Source organism: Belonocnema kinseyi, chromosome 10 (genome assembly GCF_010883055.1).
Source record: "Belonocnema kinseyi isolate 2016_QV_RU_SX_M_011 chromosome 10, B_treatae_v1, whole genome shotgun sequence".
Lineage (NCBI taxonomy): Eukaryota > Metazoa > Arthropoda > Insecta > Hymenoptera > Cynipidae > Belonocnema > Belonocnema kinseyi.
The window spans coordinates 29,356,394-29,382,445 of NC_046666.1; the positions used below are offsets into that span (position 1 = coordinate 29,356,394).

The window sequence follows — 26,052 nt, forward strand, 5'->3', positions numbered from 1 at the left end:
CTACAGTTAATGCAGAGGGAGATGAAGTTCTATTAGGGCAGTTTGGGTATTCGTGAGATTTTTCCACACAAAATAGGCATATAGGGCTTTTGCACTAAGCTTTCACGTGACGATGCCTAGACAAGGCCGTAGAAGAGTTTTAAAGACAGGACGTAAGAAGAGACCTCGTATAGGATGTAGTAAAATTTATTATCATGGGGAAAGATTTGGCCATCGAAAGTAACCAAGACGTTTTTTAAAGGAACCAGGTTAACTCTTTCGTCTTTTTTTTGATAATCTGGAAACGTCCAGAATTGGAATTTAAGAGATAGTGTTGTGTCTTTAAAATGTGATGCCACTTTTTTTTTACGCTATTTTTAATTTGAAAAAAAACTTGTAATAAAATACATAAATCGCAGTCGAGAAACCTTTTCAGCTCCTCGTGGATAAATATAAGAGTTAAATTGTTTTTTAATTTTTTAAATATTATGAAAATTTTCACTTATAGCCAGAATTAGACTTTGATTAACTTTAAAGTGGTTTTTCGAATAAAAAATAAAACAAAATATAGCCTTATATTTAATTTAACTAGAAATAGATTTTCCGTAAGTATTTGAATGTAAGAAATTTTTTTTGATTATAAGAAAAATGTGACCTGAAATTAAATTTCTTCTAAATATGTTATTTCACGTGTGAGAAAATTTCAAGAATCATATGAATATTTTATTTATTTATCTTTAAAGTAAACTCAAACTCTAAAGTCACGGGCTTCAAACATAGGACCTCTCCACAGATACGAGCGTTCTGACTTTAATGGAAATAGCAAAATCCCCCCCCCCCCCCTATTTCAGAATCCGGCGCTCGCGAGTGCGCGTTGTTATGAATCTGATGGGCGCATAAGCGTAGTAGACCTGCGCGCATTTTTCAGGCATTACCCCCAACACAAATTCGCGCTCGTACTTTTGGAGTTCCCGATTCACTAGCTTCTCGTAACTTGGTGTCCAAGTGTAATTAAAATTGAAGGCTGTTTAATGAAAAAATTAAACAAAGCCCAGTACTAGTAGGAGCAATGTTATAAATTTAAGTATTTTTGTCTGTAATATAATAAATTCTTATTGCTATTATTATTGTTTTGTTTTTACATTGACATGAAAGTTCCCTTTATTTATATAAAAATATTTGCAGCCGCTAGGTGATACCAACTGAAATTAAACAATTATTTTTTGAAAGCCTTTTATCAGAGAAAATTTCATTCGCATGAAAAAGTGCAATATTTGATATCGGTAATGATTTCATTTTCTTAGGTTTATTTAACTTCGGATCTATTCTGAGATCTTTAAAGACGAAAGACAAAAACATACGAAACTTTAACTTGGCAGGCATACATAAGAAAATCATGTATGCCAGTATAAAAAAATTTCTCAATCTTAAATTTGAGTAAATTTGAATCTAAAGTTCTTAGAATCAATATTTGCGATATTTTTACCATTTTCATCGAAACTTTTGAAATAAAAAAATATGTCCTCTCGCTGTCTTCCAGCAGCCCTGAAGCCAAAATAAAAAAAAGTAATTTAAGCGTCTACGTTAACCTAAAAATTAAAAATATCCTTACATACCTAAAATTTGAAGAATTTATTTTGTGGCGGTGGATAGCAAATATTTGAAATTTACCGCTAGCCTCGCAGCTAGAAGGGGGAAGCATTTTTTCGAAATTTATAGCATTAAAAGCGAGCATTTAAACCAAGTATTGGTAGGCAATTTTGAACACATTTAAGAATTTTTCGTAATTTTTTTTTATCTAAGTGTTTAAATATACTGATTTCTTAGTTTGATTTTGATACAAGCTAAAAAGAAGCGATTAAGACGATAGAAGATAACTCAAGATTAAATTACAAATACTATTAACAAATAATTATTTAAATAGGCAATCAGAAAAATAATGATGATTTAAAATTATTTATTAATCAGCCACTGATTTTACAATATGCTTACATAATGCAACGTTTTGATATATTTATTTATGATGAACTTGATTAGAATTTCGAGATCAATAACCTGCCATAAAATTTGAACTACTCAGCACATTATGAAATTATGTTATCCTCTGACTTAAATGATGAGTAATAAAAATTTTTGCAATTTAAATTGTTAATAAAATATAATAAATTATTTATTGAGTTCTGTTCATTTGCAATGAGTAACGAGGTAGTGGATTCTTGTTTGCAAATGTTCGTAAATCTTGATCAAGGATCGATTATCAATTGGCATAAAAAATTTCCATGTCATTCAGAACTGAAATTTAGCTACTCTAACGAACGAAATTTTGGACGATCACATTACACTTTCACAAATGAGAATGTAAAAATACACAGGTCAAAAAGCCAATGTTAAATTATGTTAAATTAAAAAATGTCTATAAATTGCTGAAATTTTATGAAATTTTTTTGTTATTTATAGTAATTTTACAGGTAAACATTGTAAGTTACCAAGAATTACTCAAAATAAAATTTTAACATTTTTATAAAATAACGATAGTTTATGGAAATTTTGGTAAGGTATGGTAATTTTACAGGTGTTTTATGGTAATTTACCATATATTGCACAAAACTAAATTTAAAAATGTCTAAAATTCTGCCAATTCATGAAAATCTTCGGTGATTTATGTTTAATTTACGGGTAAGTATGAGAACTTAACATAAATGACCAAAAATTTAATTTTAAAGACTTTTATAAAATTCTGTAAATTTATGAAACTTTTTGGCAATTAATAGTGATATTATGGTTAAATTATAAAAAATAAAGATAATTTACCAAAAATGTACGGTAATTTGATCAATTACATATGGCAACTTTCCATGAATCACAGCAAAATTCTATTATCTGCAACCAAAAATTTCCTGACAGTTCTTACGGTTAGTGAGCTGATAAAAAATATTGTTTTTCACTTCAAGGAATATCAAGTACTTCTAATATAGGCAATAAAAGTAGTTTTTACTTTGGAGCATAAATTCATTGTTTAATCTAAAGAGCAAAAATAATGTCCACTTTATAAAGTAAAAGTACTTTTTACTCTTTAAAGTGAAAAGTGCTCTCCATTCCCTAGATTGAAAACAATTTGAGCTCCCCAAAGTAAAAGGTGCGTTCAATTTCCTAAAGTAAAATAGTGCTTCATTACCTTATACCAAAAAATACTTTTTCAAAAAGTATTTTTTGACTTTAGAGAGTGAAAAGTACTTCTTACTTTATGTGAACGCCTGCTTTTTATTTTCTAACGTGAAAAGTGCTTTCTATTCCCTAACTTAAAAACATTGCTTTTTACTCCTCGATGTGAAGGAAGCGTTTTATTTCCTAGAGTAAAAAAATACTTTATTACCATATTCCAAAAAAAATATTTTTACCATATGTTGAAAAAGTACTTTTTTACTTCAAAGAGTAAATTCTTTTCAATTTGGAACAAGGCCCTATTATTTAGGATGGTAAAAGTGCTTTTTCAGTTTAGAGGGAAATAAGTATTTTCGAATTTAGGGACTAGAAAGCACTTCTTTACTTCGAGAAATCGGAAATATTGTTTTTCGCTTTAAGGAATAGAGAGTAACATTGCTATAGTTAGAAAAAGTACTTTATGCTATACAGTATAAATATATAGTTTAATTTAATGAGCCACAAATATTTTTCACTTCTGGAAACAAAAAATACTTTTCACATTGGAGAGAAAAGTACTTCATACTTTACGTAGAAAAAGTACTCTTTACTTCAGTGAGCAAGATGTAATTTTCACTTAAAAGGTTAAATTACTTTTCACCTTAGGAAGTGAAAAATTTTTTGCTTTAAGACGTAAAGGTACTTTATACTTTGGAGGCAGAAAAGTACTTGTTAATATAGGGGATAAAACGTACTTCTTACAACCTAGGATACGGGTCTCAACAATCCGCAGGTAAGGCATTGTTAAAATTCAAAGAAATTGAAATTGCATCAGTTATTTAAAATCAAATCAATTTTAAATTCGTTGCGACTAAGGTTTAAACATTTTTAATTTTAAACTTAATTGAATTTTTCAAAGTCAAAGTGTTTCAATTGTAGAATGTAGTATTAGAAAAAAGTATTTAAAAAAAACTAGGCTAGACTTTTTTGCTATTTTTCTGTTTTATAATGAGCTATGAATCGCTTTTGTTAAGTCGACCCTTATTTACAAAAACTATCCCCTGTAATGAAAAAAAGTATTTGAAAAAGGTATTGAACAAATGAAAAGGCTAGATTTTTTGCTTTTAAATGTGATATTGAAAAATTTTGTATAATCAACCCTTATTTCAAAAAGCAACCCCTTGTGGTGCACAAACGTATTTTAAAAAAATGATAAAAACAAAATGAAAAAAACTTCTAAACCATAAACGCGATATTTTTAAAGCGTAACTACGGACAAAAATTATTGTTCACTCCTTATCGTTACAAAAAAATCCCGTATTTGTATCCAAATACAAAACTACCCCCGATTTAAAAACACTAAAATCCGTAAAAAAACAAAAAACACCAGATTTTGGGCTTATTCTTAGGTTCCCGGATGCACGTAGAAATCCGAAACCTACCGCATTTTCAAAAAAACCATCTCCTTGTGGAAACTAAAATCTGCAAAACACGAATTGCACCAGATTTTTGGCTTTTTTGGGATCGCGAATGCACCAAATAAAAGTTTAGAAATACTGCCGCTATGTACAACAACACCAACCCGCTAGTAAAATTTTTAATCTACTATGATGTAGAGAGGGGTTGATTTTAGACTTTAAGGGTCGGAGCATAAAAATCGGAATGGATATTTTCGAGAAGCTTAGAAATCAGCAACTTCATTGACAAAGGAAATTTGGTAAAAAGGTTATATTTTCACAATTTTATATCTACGTGGTAGAGAGGGGTTGATCTTAGATGTCAAGTGTTACAGGAAAAAATCGGAGAGGGTATTATCTAGGATCCCAAAAATCAGAGATTCCATTGATACCGGAAAATACTTACAAAGATTATTTTTTGACAAAGTTACATCTACTTAATAGAGAGGGGTTGAGTTTAGAAAACAAGGGTTAGATTTCAATAATCAGAGTGGAAGATATAAAGGAGCCCAAAATTAAAAGACTCCATTAACAATGGAAAATACTTTAAAAAGATTATTTTCTTGCAATTTCATATACAATTGATTCAGAGGGGTTGATTTTAGGCGTTAATGGTCGGAGCCAAAAATCGGAAAGAGTATTTTCGAGGAGCCCAAAAATCAGACACCATAGATACTGAAAAATTATCAATAGGATTATTTGTTTACAGTTTCATATCGACGTGGTAGAGGGGGGTTGTTATTAGACGTTAAGGGTTGCAGCCAAAAATCGGAAAGGGTATTTTTGAGGAGCTCAAAAATCAGACACCATTGACACTGAAAAATTCTCAATAGGATTATTTTTCTAGAAAGTTATATCGACGTAGTAGAGGTCGGTTGATTTTAGACGTTAAGGGTTGTAACCAAAAATCGGAAAGGGTATTTTCGAGGAGCCCAAAAATCATATACTCTACTGACACTTGAAAATTCTTAAAAAGATTATTTTTTTACGTTATATCGTCGTGGTAGAGGGGGGTTGATTTTAGACGTTAAGGGTTGCGGCCAAATAACTGGAGTGAGGATATTTGAGAAGCTTAAAAATTAAAGATACCATTGACACTGAAAATTCTCAGTAGGATTATTTCTTTACAATTTCATATCGACGTGGTAGAGGGGGGTTCATTTTAGACCTTAAGGGCTAGAGCCAAAAAATTGGAGCGGATATTTTCGAGAAGCCTAAGAATCAGAGACTCTATAGTCTATGGAAAATTCTAAAAAAGATTACTTTGCTACAATTTCATATCTACGTGTTAAAGAGGAGTTGATTTTAGTCTTTAAGGGTTGAAGCCAACAAAATTGCAGTAGGTGTTTAAGAGAAGGCGAAAAATCAGAGATTCCATTGTACCTGGAAAATTCTTACAGAGATTATTTTTTTACAATTTCATATCGACGTGGCAGAGGGGGGTTGATTTTAGACGTTAAGGGTTGTAGCCAAAAACTTGGAGTGGGTATATTCGAGGAGCCTAAAAAGCAGACACCTTATTGAAAATAGAAAATTCTCGAAGTGATTAATTTTTTACAATTTTATATCTACATGGTAGAGAGGGGTTGATTTTAGACGTTAAGGGTTGAAGCCAACAAAAATGGGATTAATATTTTCAAGGAGCCCAAAAATCAGATACTCTTCTGACACTGGAAAATTCTGAAAAAGATTATTTTTTTACAAAGTAATTTCGACGTGGTGGAGGGGGGGCTGATTTTAGACGTTAAGGGTTGTAGCCCACAAACTGGGACGAGGATTTTCGAGAAGCTCAAAAATCAAAGACACCATTGACACTGAAAAATTCTCATGAGGATTATTTTTTACAATTTCATATCTCCGTGGTAGAGGGGGGTTGATTTTAGACGTTAAGGGTTGTAGCCAGAAAATTTTAGTTGGTATTTCCGAGGAGCCCAAAAATCAGATACTTTATTGACACTGGCAAATTCTTAGAAAAGATTATTTTTTTCACAAATATATATCGACGGGGCAGAGAGGGTTTGGTTTCAGTCGTTATGGGTTGTGGCCAACAAACTGGAGTGAGGATTTTCGAGGAGCTAAGTAATCAGAGATTCCTTTGGGACTGAAAAATTCTCAAAGAGATTAATTTTTTACAATTGTATATCTACGTGGTAGAGAGAGTTTGATTTTAGACGTTAAGGGTTTTAGCCAAAAATCCGAAAGAGTATTTTCGTGTAGCTTAAAAATCAGAGACTCCATTGGAACTGGATAATTATCAGCAAGATTATTTATTTACAATTTTATATCGACGTGGTAAAGGGGTGTTAATTTTAGACGTTAGGAGTTCGCGCCAAAAAATCTGAGAAATTATTTCTGAAGAGCCCAAAAATCAGAGATTCTAGGAACACTGTAAAATTCAGAAATATATTATTTTTGAATAAAGTCATGATTGCCTATTAAGATGTAGCTGGCTTTTAACGTTTAAAGGGTTCAATTACAAAAATCGTTTTTGTGTTTGTGAAGAGCCCAAAAGGCAGAGACACAAGTAGAACTGTAAAATTTAAAAATGATTACTTTTGGACAAATCATGATTGCCTGTTAAGATAGGGCTGTTTTTTAACGTTAGGGGTTGGAGTCCAAAAATAATTTTTAAGTTTTTGAAGAGCAGGATTAATATCTCGGAACCCTTGCTTTTAAAGCATAGGTCTACAAGCTTCAGGTGTTAGGCCACGCACCTTTAATCTCAAGACTCTAATTCTATGCTTTTAGATCACAGAGTCCGATACTTCAAATCACGTAAAAATGTTTGATCTAAAATCACACGCTACGGCCAAATAATCTATTGAAAATTTCCTCCGGGTAGTAACGCTCTAAAATTCAGAAAAGGATTATTTCAACTACGTAGATATTATATCTGCCTAGTCATATCTAAGTAAAATTTAAACATTCTAATTATATCTATGATTTTTGGGCTTCTCGAAAATACCCACTCAAATTTTTTGGCTACAACCCTTAGCGTCTAAAATCAACCCCTCTCTACCACGTAGTTATGAAATTGTAGTTATAATATAGTCAAACAATAAACTTTTTGAGTATTTTCCAGTGTCAATGGAGCCTCTTAATTTTGGGCTCCTCGAAAACACCTGCTCTGATTTTTTGAATCTAACCATTAATGTCTAAAATCAACCGCTCCCTACCTCGCAGATATAAAATTGTAAAAAAATTTAAAATTTTACTAGTGGGTTGGTGTTTTTGTACATAGCGGTAGTTTTTCTCAACTTTTATTTGGTGCATTGAAGAGCCTAGAATAAGCCTAAAATCTAGTGCATTTTGTGTTTTGCAGATTTTATTTTCCGCAAGGAGGTGGTTTGTTGAAGATGCGGTAGGTTTTGGATTTTTCCGTACATTCGGAAGCCCAAAATAAGCCCAAAATCTGGCGTTTTTTGTTTTTTCCGAATTCGAGTTTTTAAATAGGGGGTAGTTTTATTTTTAGTGGGGGTGGTTTTTAAAAATTGGTTGTTTTAGCGTTTAAGATCTAAAAAAAGTCCTAAATTCCGATATAAAGAAATTTGGGAATTTCGTTTGGAGAGGTGCTAGCTTGATAGACCTATAATTTTCGCGCTGGATAGTAACGAATAGGGGTGAGAAATAATTACGCTTAAAAGTTCCAAAAGTGAAAAATAATTTTGCTTCTTAGTTATGCTTTAAAAATATCGTGTGCTTGGTTCACAAGTGTTTTTCATCTTGATTTTTCCATTTGTTTAAATACGTTTGTACAGCACAGGGGCTTGCTTTTTAAAATAAGGGTTGATTTTACAAATGTGTTTAATATCATATTTAAAAGCAAAAAAATAGCAAAAATATCTAGCCTAGTTAATTGTTTAATACTTTTTTAAAATAATTTTTTTCTTCACAGGGGGTAGTTTTTGTAAATAAGGGTCGACTTCACAAAAGCGATTCATAGCTCATTGTGAAGCAAAAAAATAGCAAAAAAATCTAGCCTAGTCATTTCTTAATACTTTTTTTAAATACTTTTTTCATTACAGGGGGTAGTATTTTTAAAAAATAAGGATTGACTTTACAAAAGTGATTCATAGCTCACTGTAAAGCAAAAAAATAGCATGAAAATCTATCCTAGACGTTTTGTTTAATTTATTGATTTTTAATGATGTTTGTAGAGGGCGCCGCTGAGTTGACGGCACGCTAGCGCCGCCCTGTCTTCTCCAGAAGAAGTGGAGCAAAAAATTTTTTTTTTTTTTTTGATAAAAAAAGCAAAAAAATATGCAATATATGAAATTTTGTTTTTTCTTAGTGGCACCGCTTAGTCTTCTGACCTGTTTAGAGTACACTCGTACTCTAAAGTTACGTGCATCAAAAATATGACCTCTCCATAGATACGTGTGTACCGAATTCAATGGAAATAGCGAATTTTTTTCCCTTCTACGACTGCTCTATTTCGTAGTATTTTGGTGTTCAAGTGTAATAAAAATTAAAGGCTGTTCAATAAAAAAATAAAACAAAGCAAAGTACTAGTAATAGCAATTTTATAAATTGAAGTCTTTTTGTCTGTAATATAATTATTTCTTGTTACTATTATTATTACTTTGTTTTTCACATAATCATTTATATTATAATATTTAAAGAATATATAATAGGTACTTTTCGGTAGAACCCTATACTAAAAGTAGAACTCTACCTAGTCTAATTAGAACTTCTGCAACTGTTTACGAAATTTTTCCTAATTTCATTAGCATGCAAAAGTCCAATATTTGGTATTGGTAATTATTTCAGTCTCTGCAGTTTATTTACCTTCGTATTTATTACGAAGTCTTTAACGACGAAGTACAAATAAGATAAGAAACTTTAACTTAGCAGACATACATAAAAAAATCACGTATACCAGAATAAGCAAAATTTCCCAATCCTAAAATTCAACGAACTTTGAATCTGAAGTTAATAGAATTAATATTTGCGGTGGTAAAGTGCCGCCAAATACAAAAATCAATAAAATGTTTTCTGGAACAAACGTTGCTTTTCAACAGTATTTTAAATCTCTTTGCTAAATCTTTTCCGATTTTCCTCGAAACTCTTGAAATAAAAAAATCTGTCCTCTTGTTGTCTCCCAGTAGCCTTGAAGACAAAATAATAGAAAGTAATTTAAGCGTCTTTGTTAAACGAAAAATAAAAAATATTCTTACATAGTTAAAATCTGAAAGATTTATTTTGTAGCCCTTGGATAGCAAATATGCTAAAAATCACCCCTAGCTTAGCAGCTTGAAGGGTGAAACATTCTTTCGAAATATTGAGCATCAAACCGTATAATATAAGCTTAGAAGTATGGGTAGGAAATTTGGAACACATTTAAGAATTTTTCATCAACTTTTTGGATCTAGGTGTTTAAATCTATACTACTTTCCTAGTTCGATTTTGATACGAGCTAAAAGAAACGATTAAGACGATTGAAAAGATCTGAAGATTAAATTACAAATTTTATTAGAATATATTTAATTTAATAGGCAGTCAGAAAAATATTGATGATTAAAAATTATTTATTAATCAGCCGATGAATTCACAATATGGTTGCTTACCAATAATTATTAAATACCTTATTATTTATAGGTATTGAGTAATATATTCATTATCAGCTCACTTTTCCCGTGATATTATTTTTATGTAATTATTTTTAATGCATAGACTTATTTCCAAACATTCTATTTTTAATCATAAGCACTTTCTAAGAACCATATTTTCTCATTACAATTAAATTGATTCTTTGAATTGATAAATGTGTGTTTAAATTAAGTCATGCATTCATGTGTGTATCAAATTATTTTATTTGCTCTAGACATTCGTGTAAAGGGCGTTGTTGCTATTGTTGGGATGGATTCTCTGGTAAATGGGCATGTGGTTGTTGGGCAAGTTGTTGATAGGTATGTGGTGGTTGGGCAAGTAGTCGTTTCGTTTGATATTTTGCGTCAAATTGTTGTATAAGGCTTGACACATCATCCCAATCGTTCACTACATGAATTCCGACCGTGCGTGATGTCTTATACACTATCTTTAGATGTGTGGGTCTCCTATCAAGAAGTTCCACCTGCGCGAATGCCTTTCCCTCTCCAACTTCTCCAAGATCTTGGACCTCACGTCCATTGCCCTGAGAGATTGCTTTAAATGTATTATATTTATAATTCTTCCTTACTGGGCCAACTGGTCCAGATTCTGTAAAAAAAATTGAAGTGGCATTTTCACATATAAATTAATAAAATGGCTTTATCACACCAATACTTTTTTTTCAAATGCAACTAACCCTTGCAGAAATCTATCTCTACATTTAATCACAATGTATCTTACAATAATATTATAAAGGTTATCAATACGGATATTGGCATTTTTTGTAAAATATCTCATTACCGGTGAAGTTGAAAAACAAGTGAAGTGTGAAATTAACAAATAAAGTTTACAACTTGAAGAATTAATTCGAAGCCTCTAATTTACTTACCGACAAAATCAAGCAGGAAAACTGCTATTGTAAGAAAAATAGTTTCAGTAACAATCTGCATTTCTGAGGACGTCTTGCAAAACACTGATTGATACGCTGGTGATCAAATCAATTTTACGTGTATTGACGATTATTAAGCATTTCCAGAATTATCGTTAACGGTAGGAAGATTTACAAAACCTTGATGATAGACGCAGCGGAATATTTTTTAAACACAAACAAGGCCTTATGGTGTATGCAGCACGTTATACGATTACTTCCTATATACTGATAAGAAGATAGAGTGCTCTTAACATATTTACTTTGTTTGACGATTGGAAGGCTAACTTGAAGAAATTGTCAGTATTTGAAACATTTTTAGAGTCATTCCGTACACATCACGAGCAATTTTTTATTTATTTCCGCAAATGCTGATCTTCTTAAGTTCTTGAAATGTGTTCACCTGTATACACAAAGCATTTTAGACAACTGAAAATGTTATTGTGCAAGATATTTTTAAAGATACAATAGCATCATGATTTAAAAAAAAAGAAAACTATCAAGTATCAAGATCATACGGCAAATCGACCTACATTATGAAACGCTTTGATATCTTTATTTATGATGAGCGTGATTAAAATTTCGAGATCAATAATCTGCCATAAAATTTGAACTACTCAACACATTATGAAATTATGTTATCCTCTGACCTAAATGATGACTAATAAAAATATTTAGAAATTAAATTGTTATCATATTAAAAAAAATTATTTACTTAGTTTTGTTCAATTGTAATGAGTATTGAGGTTTTGGATTTTTGTTCGAAAATGTCAGTTAATCTCGATCATAGATCGATTATAGTTTGGCAGAACTTGAATTTAGCATAAAGCATTTTTTCAAGTCATTCAGAACTGAAATTTAGTCACTCTGAAACCCCTGCCTCGACCCTGTATGTGTATGGAGTAGTAGTATTCTTACGATCCGGAGGGGAAATGTCGGTCAAACTAAGCCAACAGATGGCACCACAAAAAGTAGGTCTGTCTTTTTCATTGAATTGCATTAAGAAAAAGCAAAAAAAATTAAAAACTTGAAGCTGTTTCGAACTTCATATTTCTATGATTTATTTTGCTGATATTATTGATTTTATTATTTGTTCTAGTTAAAGAAAAGTATTTGTTGTTGAAATTATTAATGTTGCTAGTGAAAAAATTAATAACGTTCAAGAACTCAATGAAAAAAAATGTTTAAAACATATACATGGTCAGAAGAATTAATAAAAAATATATTAATATTATCCAATATAAATATAATAATAATAATTAGAATATGTAAGACTACAACTTAGGTTGCAAAGTAAAGAATCTTTGCACCTTTAAAATCTTAATAATTTCAAGTTTTGAAGGAAATATTGTTAAAAGGTAGTGGTAATTGTAATTAAAATGTTTGAGGGAATCAAGTTTCAAATTAAGTAATTTGAGGAAATCATTTGGTAACAGGTCAATGACACGAATTATAAATGACAAAATGGAATTAATATTATTTATTATAATGTATATATTTATTTAAATTTAACCAAACATTATATATACATTTAATTATTTCAATAATTTATTTGTTGCTTAATCTTGAAAGCTTTTTTTTCGCTAAATTCAGCCACTAATAATTTTATTTAAAATTTAAAATTTAAAGAAACTTTCGAAATAAATAGTTAATTATATTATTACAAACCTTATTTCTAAAATAAATGAACTATAAGATATTTAAATCTATAAACAAATGTACTGTACTCATGACGCACAGTTGGAGGAAATGCAATTTTTTTTTTTTAATCCAGAGCCTTCAATTTTCTTGCGATTTTAAATTTTTCTGTTTCAAAGTAAAAATCATTAAATTCTATAGATCTTGTCTCTCCGAAATTTTGTCTCCTCTATTTTTTCATTAATATTTTTTCCAGTCAAAGTATAAACAAAAACTTTCTTTATCTAATGTATTTACAAAAATTTTAATTGTTTTATTTTATCAAATATTATTAAATATTTATTGTCCTGGGGAAAACCTGAATTCTTCCTGGCGCTTGAAGGAAATTTAAGATAATATAAAGTTTTCCTGATCAGTCATCAAAGCGTAAAAAATTGTTATGTACACAGTTTCAGTTTTTCCATACTTTAAGTAAAAAAAATTATTAAGAAACAAATAGAGAAGACAAAAGTTTAAAGCGTCAAGCTGAACGAAAAAAGTAAATTTCCTCCTACTGTCCGTCATGAGTACGGTACGTTTGTTTATAGAGTTTAATCGTTTATAGTCTGTTCATTTTAGAAATGAATTTTGCAATAATATAATTAACTATTTAATTCAAAATATTTTTATCTAAAAATTTTTCAATAAAATTATTAGGGTTTGAATGCAGCGAGAAAAAAGCTTTCAAGATTAAGCAACAAATAATGTGTGTGTGTGTTTTAAATATTTTTTTTATTGAGGTCTTCAATATTATTAATTTTTTCATTAGCTAAATTAATAATTTTAACAAAAAATAATTTTTTTAACTTCAACAAATAATAAAATCAATAATATGAGCAAAATAAATCCCAAAAATATATAGTTCGAACTGCTTTCAAAATGTACCTCAAAATTAAATTTTATTCATATTAAACTACATATTTTCATGACTTTTTCTTTTTTTAAATAATTGGTAATAGTTAGACTTATTTTTTTATTTATTTTTTTTGTTAATTTGCGAACAGCATCAAGTTTTTAATTATTTTTGCTTTTTCTTAATGCAATTTAATGGAAAAGGCAGACCTACTTTTTGTGGCGCCATCTGTTGGATTAGTTTACCCGACAATTCCCCTCCAGATCATAAGAAAATAGAAAAGTGGGGGCGATGCATGGGGCTGTATTATAGCTATTAAAAAATTACAATTGTTGATTGTAAATTTAATTTTTTAATTTTTTTTTAAAGAAGGTTCTTAAAGCACCTACGGCTTTGAAGATTTCTTTTTTTTTGAAAACTTTTAAAATGTTGATAAGCATATAACTCTTTAGATTTTGAAATAATGTAAAAATTTCATAAGGATCATTTTCAAGTCTTTTTGCTGTTCACAAGAAAATATAAAAGAAAATGTATAAAACTCATAATGAATTTTTTTCATATTTTGAGAAAGCTCTAACTTTATGAATTTTTGTCTAATTGCTTTTTTTAGCTGAGATAGTTTCTAAATATGGTTGATATCTAGAAAAGAATTTAAATAAAATTCACCAGTCTATCAGGAAAATATTTTGTTTTTTTTTTTTGCTGAAAATTTGCAAAATAATAAAAAGTGTATAACTTTTCTAATTTTCATCGAAATTGAAAATTTTGTTTTTAAAATTTGCAAGTTTTCTACACATCTATAAGAAATTTTGACGAAAATTTATAAAATTTAAAGAAGAAAAAAATTCAAATTTTGGAAATGCTCGATATTCTTTAATCTCGGTTGGAAATATCTAATGAGGAGCAGAAACTCCATTTTGGGAACCTTAAGAAGTATATTTAAGGCCGACTCGATTGGACAGATCCTTTAAAAGTCATTCTGGCTACAAAATTCAGGTAAGCATTCATACAGACATACAGACATACAGGCAGACGCAAGTAACTAAGTACCCTATGTAAATTTCCATAAAATATAGCAAAATTCTATTATCTGCAACAAAATTAACTGACAGTTCTTACGGTGAGTGAACTGATTATCTTGAAATGCGAGCTCATAGATTTATATAATTTTCATTATTCCCCTTTGACGTTACTTTTTACTTTAGGGAGTAAAAAGTATTTTTTACTTAAAGCAATATGAAGCACTTTTTTTACTTGGAAGAGTAGAAACTTTTTTTTTCACTTAAGGAAATATCATCCACTGGGCACAAAATTTAGCGACGTCTTCACGACATCGTTACGACATATTTACGACAACTTTACGACAGCCTATGTCCATGTCGTTAATATGTCTTTACGATAACGTCAATACACGAAAAGGACATAGACATAGGATGTCGTAAAATTGTCGTAAAGATGTCTTAACGATGTCGTAAAGACGTCGCTTAATTTTATGCCCACTGGGCAAGTACTTCTAATATAGACAGAAAAAGTACATTTTACTTTACGTGAACCAGTACTTTTTACTCTCTAAAATGAAAAGTGCTTTCTATTCCCTAAATTAAAAGCAATTTCTGCTCTTTGAAGTGAAAGCTGCGTTTTACTCCCTGCAGTAAAAAAAAAAAAAAACATTTTTTTACCTTATACTAAGAAATATGTTTAGCTTTTGATGAAAAAGTTCTTTTTACATAGAAAGAAATCGGTACTTTTTGACTTTAGAGAGCAGAGTATTTTTTACTTTGGAGTGTGAAGATACTTTTCATTTTAGAGGGTAGGTAGTCTTTTCCAATTTAGGAAATAGAAAGCACTTTTTAACTTAGAGAAGTTAAAAATATTGTTTTTTCATCTTAGGAAATAGAAAGTATGTTTGCTGTAGATAGTAAAAAGTAATTTTTACTATAGACCGTAACCGTATTATTTAATCTAGAGATAAAAAATAGATTCAACCTAGAGAGTAAAAAGTACTTTTTTACTTTAGGTGAACTAGTACTTTTTATTCTCTGCAGTGAAAAGTGCTTTCTATTCCTTAAATTAAAATAATGCTTTCTACTAGTCGAATTGGCGGAAGCGTTTTATTTTCTGAAGTAAAAAGTACTTTATTATCTTATGTCCAAAAGATATGTTTACCTTATGCTGAAAAGTATTTTTTACATCAGGAAAAATCGGTACATTATTACTTCAGAGAATAAAGTTTTTTTTTACTTTAAAGCAAAACACTTTTATTTTGGAGATTAAAAATACTTTTCATTTTAGAGGGCAAATAAGTACTTTCTAATATAGAGATTAGGAAGCAGTTTTTACTTTAAGAATAGGGAAATATTGTTTTCAAGTAGTTTTATTCCGGGTTTGAAAAATAATCGTAAAAACAATAGGAAATTTTTTAATGAAAAATTTATTTCCTTTTTATAGCTCGTATTTTAATATTGAAAATTAAATAATTTTGATGTTGAAAATTTGACTTTTTTAATTTAAAAATTCATTTTAGTAGAAATTGTATGTTGCTTGTATAAAAATGCAACTGCCTTTTTTAAAAACTTATCTATTTGAATTGAACGTTCCACTATTTTCATAAAAAATTAACTTTTTATTTAACATTCACATGCCAATGTTAAAAATTTACCTGAAATCTTTTTTGTATCAAAACTCAACTTTCTTTTTGTTTGTGTTTTTAATTTTTCGTTTGAAATTAGTCCAGCTGGGGTCAATGGAGAATATAATTTTTTGTTTAAAAATTAAAATAATTTTCTTTTTAATTTTTAAGTGAAGTTTTATCTCATTAGTTGAAAATTTAATTATTTGATTCAAAATTATTATTTCTCCGAAAAATTATTTCTGACCGGGTTTGAAGTTAATTTTCTTGGACAAATTTTGTTTTCAGTTGAAATATCAAATTTTAGACTTTTTTAATTGTAGGGAAATTAAATATTTATATTTGAAATAAATAATAATTTTCATTTTGTTTGGGAATAGGAAAAAAATCATCACAAAATTAATTAACAATCCTAGACGGCAGAACAAAACCGAGTAGCTTTTAGAGAATTTTCTTTGAAAAAGAAGCCTTCTTAGAATTTTAATTGATTTTGTTTTTAATTATTTCGAAGCCTTTTATAGATGTTAAAAAGCTTGTGAATTTAGTGTTGAAAAATTTCAGAAACATGCATTTGGTTTAGATTTTTTAAAATCTTTTCGAGTTTTTAGTTAGTTTTTGGTTATTTCGTAGTCTTTTAAATCTCCTAAATATATCTAATACTCTCTCAAATTTTTGTTTAAACTTTTGAATCTTGCAAAATTGAAAATACTTGTTAAAAATCTTTTACATTTTATTTAAAATGTTTTGAAATATTAGCTCGGTTAAAATTCTTTTAAAAATTTTCAAGTCTTTGAAAAAAAACGATACGAATTTTTCCTAAAATGTAAAATAAATCCTGCGTAATAAAAAAACTCCCTTAAAATCTTCTAGATTCGTTTTTGAAAATATAGATAATAATTTTAAAATTTGTTAAGTATTTTTCAATATCCTGTTGAAATTTATTCTTTTAAATGAATTTGTGTTTTAACAAAGTAGTATGATTTTTACTCAAGAAATTAAATTTTGAATTTTAAAAGATCAATTGTAAAGAGAATAGATATTATTCAATTGAAAATTCCACTCCGTAAGTAAAATTTGAACTAATTTGTTTTAAAAAAATATTAGTGAACCGTTACATATATCATTGTTTGAAAGTTTTACTATTTCATTAAAAATCAACTTTTTTCTGAAAATTTATATGTTTAGGTTAGAAATTTAATTTTTGTAGAGAAAACTCATCTTCTGTCCCGAAGGTTCAATTTTTTTTATTACTGAATAATATTTATTTAATAAGATGATTCCTTACTCAGCTTAAAGTCAATTTTCTTGGATAAAATTAAATTTAAAAAAAATTGAAATATCAAATTTTACATTTTTTCAAAAATAAGAATTCATAATTCTAGAAGCACGGTTTAATGTTTTTTTCTTTGGAAAATTAATTATTGTCCTCAAAACAAAATTTTTTTTTGAAAGTCATCCTTTATAAAGGAACATTTTTATTTTGTTTACAATAATTTAATAAATTTCAAAATTTTAATTTTGCATCTGAAATATTATTTTATTCCGTATATAAAAGACTATATTTACAAACAGATAACAAGATTAAAATGCTGATATATCTATATTAATGGCATTTAAAACATATCGTAATCTGTTGATTATTTTAAACGTTCTAAATCTTAAAGTTAAACAAAATAACAGTATAACGTTTTTTGGAAGATTAATCTTAGAATTAAAAAATTTAGTTTAAAAATCGGTTTAGAATTTCTAAAATATATTAAATGAAAATTTTAACCCCCCCCCCCCCCCCCCCCCCCCGTTTGCTTTCGAAAAATGATGGTCGATTCGTGAAAGCAGTGAGTGGCGTGAAAGCAGTGAGTGGCATGACAGAAGCGAGTGGAGCTTTCGGCCTCAGGACCCACACAGATCGAACATTCAGTACAGTTCATTCAGTGCAAGCTTCAGTGTTGGTTGGTTTCCACTCTTATCCAGAAAATTCTTTAGCCAAGGAGAAACGCTGGTCGGTTTTGTAAGTAAAACTTTTATTTGATTTTCATTTTTATATTTTATTTATTCAATTATGTTTTAATTAATTTGACTCGAACACTTTGATATTCAGAAAAAAATTTTATTATATTTTTTGCATTTCTAACATTGCTGATAATCAAAGTATTTTTTTTCAAAAATTTAATTGTTAAAAATTTCAATGTAAGCTTTTTATATTTTTATTATTTTCAGTGCATAGTTCAATAATAGTTTTAGGTTTTAGTTTTAGGTTTGGAAAATATAGAATAATTTAGTAATTATTTATTTTATAATAATTGAATAAATTTATTGCTACAAATGTACATTGAAATAACTCAATATAATATTACCTAAAGGGTATAATTTAGGTTACTTGAAGTTGATCAAAAATATTATTTCATTTATGAGAGGCTCTGAATTACAATGGGCCTTGTTTGTACATAAAGCTTGGGCCTTGTTTGTATATAAAGCTTTGGCCTTGTGTGTATATAAAGATGTGTCCTTGACACTTTGACGCCGAATAGTCTGCATTTTACATACTTTTTAAATGATTTCCAAAAAATTCGAAAGTGTTTAAAATATTTTAAAACGAAAGATTTTAATTTGTGAAATATTAAAAAGAAAATTGAGATATTTAGGTGTTTTTGAAATATTAATAAATAATTATTAACTTGTAAATATTTTTATTTTGTATCAATGAAGATTTTGGAGGATTTTTAAAAAGAATCTTTTGAACAATTTTAAAAGATGTAAAGATACTACAACAATTTGTAATTCTTAGAAAAATTCTAAATAATTATTTATGTTTAATAATGATTTATGAGCGAGTATTTTGAAAGATTTTAAAACATTTAAAAATATTTTTGAATTTTCGAAAAATTCTCACAATTTTAAAATATATTTATCAGATATGAATAGATTTTAAAATATTTTTAAACTTATACAGAATAAATTCTATTTTTCATGATAGATTTTTTTGCGATTTTGAACAAAGAAGCTTCTTAATAGTTTTAAAAGATTTTAAAAGAATAAAAGTTTTTCTGAATATTTATAGGAAATATATTTCTGAAAAAATATTTTCAACATTTGTAATAAAAAAATTCCAATTTTCAGAAACACAAAAATAAAATCAAGTAGGTTTACGAGAATTTTAGGACTTTGAAGAAAATTCATGAATAATTTAATACTTGTGAAGCTTTTTACTTTTTTAATGTATATTTTTGATGATTTCGAAAAAAGAATATTTCTAAGATTGTTGATTGATTTGGAATCAATTTTCTGTATAATCGTTATGAAAATTTTTAATTATTATTTATTTCAAAAATTGATTTTAAAGAAAATATTTTGAAAGATTGTAAAATATATTTCAAAATATGTTAAAATTTCATTACTTCTTATGTATTTGATTAAAAAGTTATTTTTTGGTTGGATTGGGTTAATCACTTCAATTAAAAAATTACTGTTTTAGTTGAAAATTAAAAAAAAAGTTAAGATTAAGTTAAGATTAAAGAAAAAGTTAAGATTATTATTTTTTAATTTTCGTGCCTATAGCCGAACAAATTTTCGCAATAAACAATAAATAAATAAGACCATTTCTGTGCTTTGAAAAACATGATTTTTAGAAGTAGCGCAAGCCCCATAAACTTTAAAACTATTTTCCATAAGAAAAAGAGACGTTTTTGTAATTGTTACTCAAAACCATTAATTTTAAGTGAAATGAAAATTGAAATAATATTTTAAATATTTGCTAAAATTAAAATATATATAGGTATATATTTACAATAAATAAAGAAATTGTTGCAAATAAACAATAATAAGTGGTTTTAAATACTATTTATGTCTAGGTTCATTAATTATTAAGTCACTCTAAGTAAGCAATAGACAAATATTAAAAAATATCAGGAGAAACCACAACTTTCTCCCAATAAGCAAAGAGAATGTTATAGAAAATAATAATAAATTGTTTAAACATTCAATTTAATTGATTCGAATTAATGATTACTTCACTGTCATAAAAAACTGTACAGAAAGTAAAAAAAATCATAAAATAACCACAACTATCTAGTATTAATATAGAAGAATATAGCTATAAACAATAATACTTTGTTCAAATATGTATTTTTCCTCAATTACATTGAATATAAATTTACTTAAAAGTAAAAAGTGGACGGAAGGATAAACATTTCGGAAAAACCTGACATTTTTAGAATGAATTAAAGAGAATATTATCAAAAACAATAATTAATTGTTGAAAACATTTTTTCCGTTAACATTATTTAACTATTTACACCTTTCACTCAAAAATTTGACAGTAAGTTGAAAAGTTTGGAAAATAACTGCACTTTCTATTTTAATTATAAAAAAAACATTTCTAAAAACAAGAATAAATTTTTTAAACAATTTATTTAAAAAATTAAAATATTTAAAAAAATATTCGTAAGATTTCTAGGAAAATTTCAAATGATCAGATTAAAAAGCAATTTTTTAAGTATTTGTGTGAAAATGAAAGATTAAAAAATAATTTCTAACATGAAAAGATTATTAGAAATGTATATTTTAAAATATCTCAAAAATATATTTTAGAACCCTGATAAGAATTTTGTTAGGAATTCAAGAATTTCTTAAAAACCTGAACATTTTTTCAGAAGATTCGAATTTTTCCTATTTTTTTTTAATTCCTACAAAATAAAAAAATGTTTTTAAGACCTTCTAGATTTTTTGGGCGGATCTAAAATATTTTAAAATCTTTTTTAAATTTTTTCACAAATGTTATAAAAATAAAAATATTCACAATTAATAAAAGTTCATAAGGTATTTTAGGTATTTGTTAAGATTTTAAGAAAAGAAGAAAAATACATTAGGTTCCCAGGAAGTATTGAAATGATTTTTTATTTTGAAGAATCAATTTCTAGGGAATATTAAAAGAATTTTTAAAACATCTCAAATGATTTAGAAAATTATCAAAAAATTTCCTTAAATTTCGAAAAAGAATGGAAGATTTGAAAGCTAAGGTTTTCAATTTGGTAAGATTGAAAAAAAGGATCGGATAAATTTAAGAAATATTTATAAGAGTTTCCAAATTGTGGAATTTTAAACAAGAAAAGATCTATTTTCTACCAAAGATGGACACTGAAATTTTCAGTTGAAGAAACTAATTTTCAACAAAAGTTATAAATTTTCAACTGAATTGGTGAAACTTTAACTGGAATAGTTGAATTTCATAACAAAAAGATTAATTTTTAACTATCAAGATTAATTTGATACAAAAAGGCGAATTGCTTACAAAGTATATACATTTTTTAACTAATTTTATTTCTAATTAAAATTTAAAACAATTTATTTTTATTATAATGAGATAATCTGAAAAATCTGCGACCACGGATAAAGTAAAAATTACCTTTCTAAATGAACAAAACATAAATATAATAAATATAATGAAAAAGATAAATATAACCTTAATATCCATAACATAGATAATTTCAGGTTTTAACCAAAAAAAATTTGCATTTACACATAATATATGTTATATAAAATTTTTATTAAAAATTTTTCTTCTTGCTCCTTATCTAAACATAAATTTGGAAACTGCACGAGAATTCCTGCCCTCCCGAAGCGATAGTTGCAACTGCCTCTTGTCCTGACCTTTGAGAAACTTATGGACAAGCAATTTTGGGAATTACAAAACCAGATGTTACGAAATGGGGGTTTTGGTCTATTATCTTTTTTCCTCAATAATAAAATTTTACACATTTTCAGTAGACAGGTTTTTTACAATACCCAGTGGGCACAAAATCTGGCGACGTCTTTACGACATAGTTACGACATCTTTACGACATACTATGTCTATGTCGTTTCGATGTCTTTGCGATATCGTAAAGACATCGTCAGATCATACGACTTATTAACGATATCGTAAAGACACTTTAACGACATAGACATAGGATGTCGTAAAGCTGTCGTAAAGCTGTCGAAAAGATGTCGTAACGATGTCGTAAAGACGTCGAAAAATTTGTGCTGGCTGGGTATTTTAGAATTACCCGTGATGTCTGTTATATATTAAAAATGTCATTTCACCACTTACTGCTTACTTCTAAATAATTATAAAAATATGATTTTTTTATTAATCTTTTTTTCTGAAAAAGATCTCCTTCGCTCTATTGGGAATCGAACTACAGAATTTCCCCCAGTGGGCACAAAGTTTGCCGACGTCTTTACGACACCTTTACGACAACCTTACGACATCGTATGTCCGTGTCGGTAATGTGTCTTTACGATATCGTAAGTAAGTCGTATGATCTGACGATGTCTTTACGATATCGCAAAGATACCGAAATGACATGGACACAGGATGAAGTAAAGTTGTCGTAAAGATCTCGTAACGATGTCGTAAAGACGTCGCTAAATTTTGTGCCCACTGGGCCGTTTGCCGGTTGGGTGCTTTTCCCTTAAACCACTAGAGCGATAAGAAATCATTTTTATAATACACGCATTATTTTGGATGGAGCTATGAATTGCAAATTTTGTTTAATTTATGTTTTTTCTTTAAAAAGATCTTCGTTTTAGAGGTTACAAATTTCTGTTATTCTCTAATGATAATACAGGTTCCTTAACAAACTTGAATACGTAATAACCGGAAAACTAATTCGTATATTTCTAAAAAAGGATTATTCTCTAGTAGCTTAAGGGAAAATCACCCGGCCTTCAATCTGAAGTTATAAGGTTCGATTCCCAGCGGAGCGAAGGAGAAGCTCTTTTTTCAAAAAAAATTAATTAAGAAAAAAACTGAAGTTCATAGCTCCATTCAGTTTGAAAAGACGTTAGAAATTTCTGTTACTTTCTGATAGTGATACGGATTCCTTTATCAAAATACAAAACAAAATAATTTGAGTAAAATTTTACTACAATCAATAGTATTTTAACGAAATAATGAAATTTAATTTTTCAGGTATTTGGTGAGAGATGGCAGACCAGGTTGGGGCTGGTAGGGCCATGGGCCGAGCTCGTGGACGAGCAAGACTACAAATTGAGTTGGAGAGAGAGGCGGAAGAAGCAGGATGGGCCAGGAGACCTGGGGCCGTTGCACCCGTTGCAGCCCCCGGTGGCACCCCTGGTGGCGCCCCTAGACCTGCAATCGCTGTTAGTATCAAAATAATTTTTTTAGAACTTACTACATTTAGACCATTTTTTATTTTAAAAAAATATTTTTAACGACACTTCTCGAAAAAATCTAATTTATATTCACTGAAAAGCGGTAAACTAAAACTTTCAAATTTTCTACCAAATTCCTGCAAAGATCTGAGATGTTTTATATTAATTCTTTTTTTAAATTTAACATTAAACCAGAAACCTTAAAAGGAGTCTTAAAATTAAAAAAAAAAGTTTGTGTTAGTGTTTTTAATGGAAATTATAATTTTTAAACAAAAATCTGCATTAGGATCTGGAAGTTTCCAAAATCTTAGGTCATATTAGTGTTTTGAATAAGAAATTAGGGTTTTGATGAAAAAAGAAAATCTTGCAAAGCAGTTTAACCAAATTTAGCAATTTTAGGTTATGTAAAGGTTTTATTCAAAAATTTGGTATTAAAAAGCGAAAGAGTGGCCCTCCTGTAAAGACCTGTATCATAAATGTGACTCGAGATTTGACCGCGGCCGAGTGGCGGCGCTGGCTGTATTTTTAGGCCAAAAATTATTGAAATGCATGTAGAAAATACAAATTTAAGTTATCTTAAATGTTAAAATACGTTTTTTGCATACATTTATCTTTTTTTAAATTTACAGCACATTAAGTGCCCAATAAATTAATAAGTACCAATGAAAAGTGAAAAAAACCTTTATTTGGATGATTAAATACGAATACATTTATAATGATTATTGAAAATTAAAACTCATGCTTAATCGAACTAAAATGTAAAAATGTATATTTCTTTTGAAAGTTAAAAAATAATATATTTTCTGTCAATATAAAATAATTATAAAAATTAATTATGATATAAAAAATATCTTTTGTTACAAATATGTCGTATATTTGTAACGTTTTATATTATAAAGAATAGAATTTATAGAGCAAATAAATATTCATAAAATTGTGAAATAAAAAGAGTATTTGTAAACGATACCTTAATAAAATAATCTTTCTTAATTTTTTCAAACAACTTTAACAAATTTTTTCCTTAATATTATTGAAAATGCATGTTAACAATAATTTGCGTTCAAGAACGGTTTAATTGCATATTTTACTAATTATTTATCGTTTAAATTCTAACTTTTTCATAGCGCAATACTTATTTATTAAAAATTGTTTTAAAGTTAACAAAAAATATTGCGATCTTAAAAAAATGCAACGAATTAAAAATTTTTTCCAATTTTTTGGTAACTTTATTTGATAATTTAATTATTATTAATTGAAAATGTATGTTACAAATAATTTGCGCTAAAAAATCAATAACATTTTCACTCTTAATATCTTGTTGAAATTAAATATTTCGTTTATAATTCAACACTAGTTGTCAATAATTATTTTAAAACTGAACAAAAAAGATTGCGATCTTTCAACACAATTGAAATGAATTGAAATGGTTTTCAAATTTTTCGAAAACATTTTTAATGCATTAATTTATTATTATTATTAAAAATTCATGTTACCAATAATTCGCTAAATTAAAAGAAAAAAGTCCCAGTGGGCACAAAATTTAGCGACGTCTTTATGACATCGTCACGACATCTTTACGACATCCTATTTCGATGTCATTTCGGTATCTTTGCGATATCATAAAGACACCTTTAGTTCATACGACTTATTTACGATATCGTAACGGCACCTTAACGACACGGATATACGATGTCGTAAGGTTGTCGTAAATATGTCGTAACGATGTCTTAAAGACGTCGCCAAACTTTGTGCCCACAGGGGTATTTTTGGAGTAATTGAAAGTGTCGTTGGAATGTACATAAAAATTAGGATTCAAAAAAGAAAAATCATTATTATACTCAAGCAAGACTTAACATCTTTTAGCAAATTTTTGATAAGTTTATTGTTTTTCTTTGGAAAATGGTATTTTTCATAAAAAAGTACATTTTAAAGAATATTTTCTGTTTCTTAACAATCTTAGGTTATGGTGTTCTTTTTCATAGAATTTTTTTTACATAAAATCATTATATTTAAATCCAAATAACTTTTTCCTTAAAAATGGAATTTTTATTGAAAGATCATTATATTTTAAAGAAGATTAAAGAAAATTAAGAATTTTAGAAATTAGGAAAGAATCAAGAAATACTTGTTAAATTTTCAAAAATGTTTCCTAGTTTTAAAATATTTGTAATCTATTTAAAATATTTAAATTTCTGAAAATATTTTTAACTGACGAATTTTTTTCAAAATTTTCAAATAACCTTCTAAATTAAAAAAAAACATTACCTTGCAATCTTCTGACTTTTTCCATCAATTTTACGAAAGTTTTTTTATTCTTTTGAAAACTTACGAAATTATTTTCAATTCTACTCAATACTTTTTAAATTTACACGATTTACGTTCGTTTTTATTTTACAATCTTACCAAATTGAAACATTTCACTTGCAAAACCTTCTAAACTATTTTCAGAAATTTTTGGAAATCGTTTGTTATTTTTTAAGCCTGTTTCAATTTTGTCTTAAAGATAATGTTTCAAAATAAAAGATTTATTTAAAATTTTCAAACGCATGTAAGAAAAATTCTTTTTTTTTTTAATCTTGTCAGACCTTCTAAACCTTCTACTTTCTAAAAAAGTTCAAAATTTTTACCTGCATTTTTTATTTATTCT

General features: G+C 27.9%; 1 protein-coding gene across 3 annotated transcripts in view; it reads left to right on the forward strand.

Moving 5' to 3' along the window:
* The first annotated feature begins 18,123 nt into the window (after positions 1-18,123).
* Positions 18,124-26,052, forward strand: part of LOC117182054 (piwi-like protein Siwi) — a 37,771-nt gene continuing 29,842 nt past the window's right edge. For all 3 annotated transcript variants that reach the window (XR_004468255.1, XM_033375077.1, XM_033375078.1), the window contains exons 1-2: positions 18,124-18,261; positions 23,203-23,393. Coding sequence is in view for 2 of the 3 variants with exons in the window: in XM_033375077.1 (XP_033230968.1) it covers positions 23,217-23,393 (177 nt within the window). In the remaining variant the exon portion in view is untranslated. The remainder of the gene's footprint in view (positions 18,262-23,202; positions 23,394-26,052) is intronic.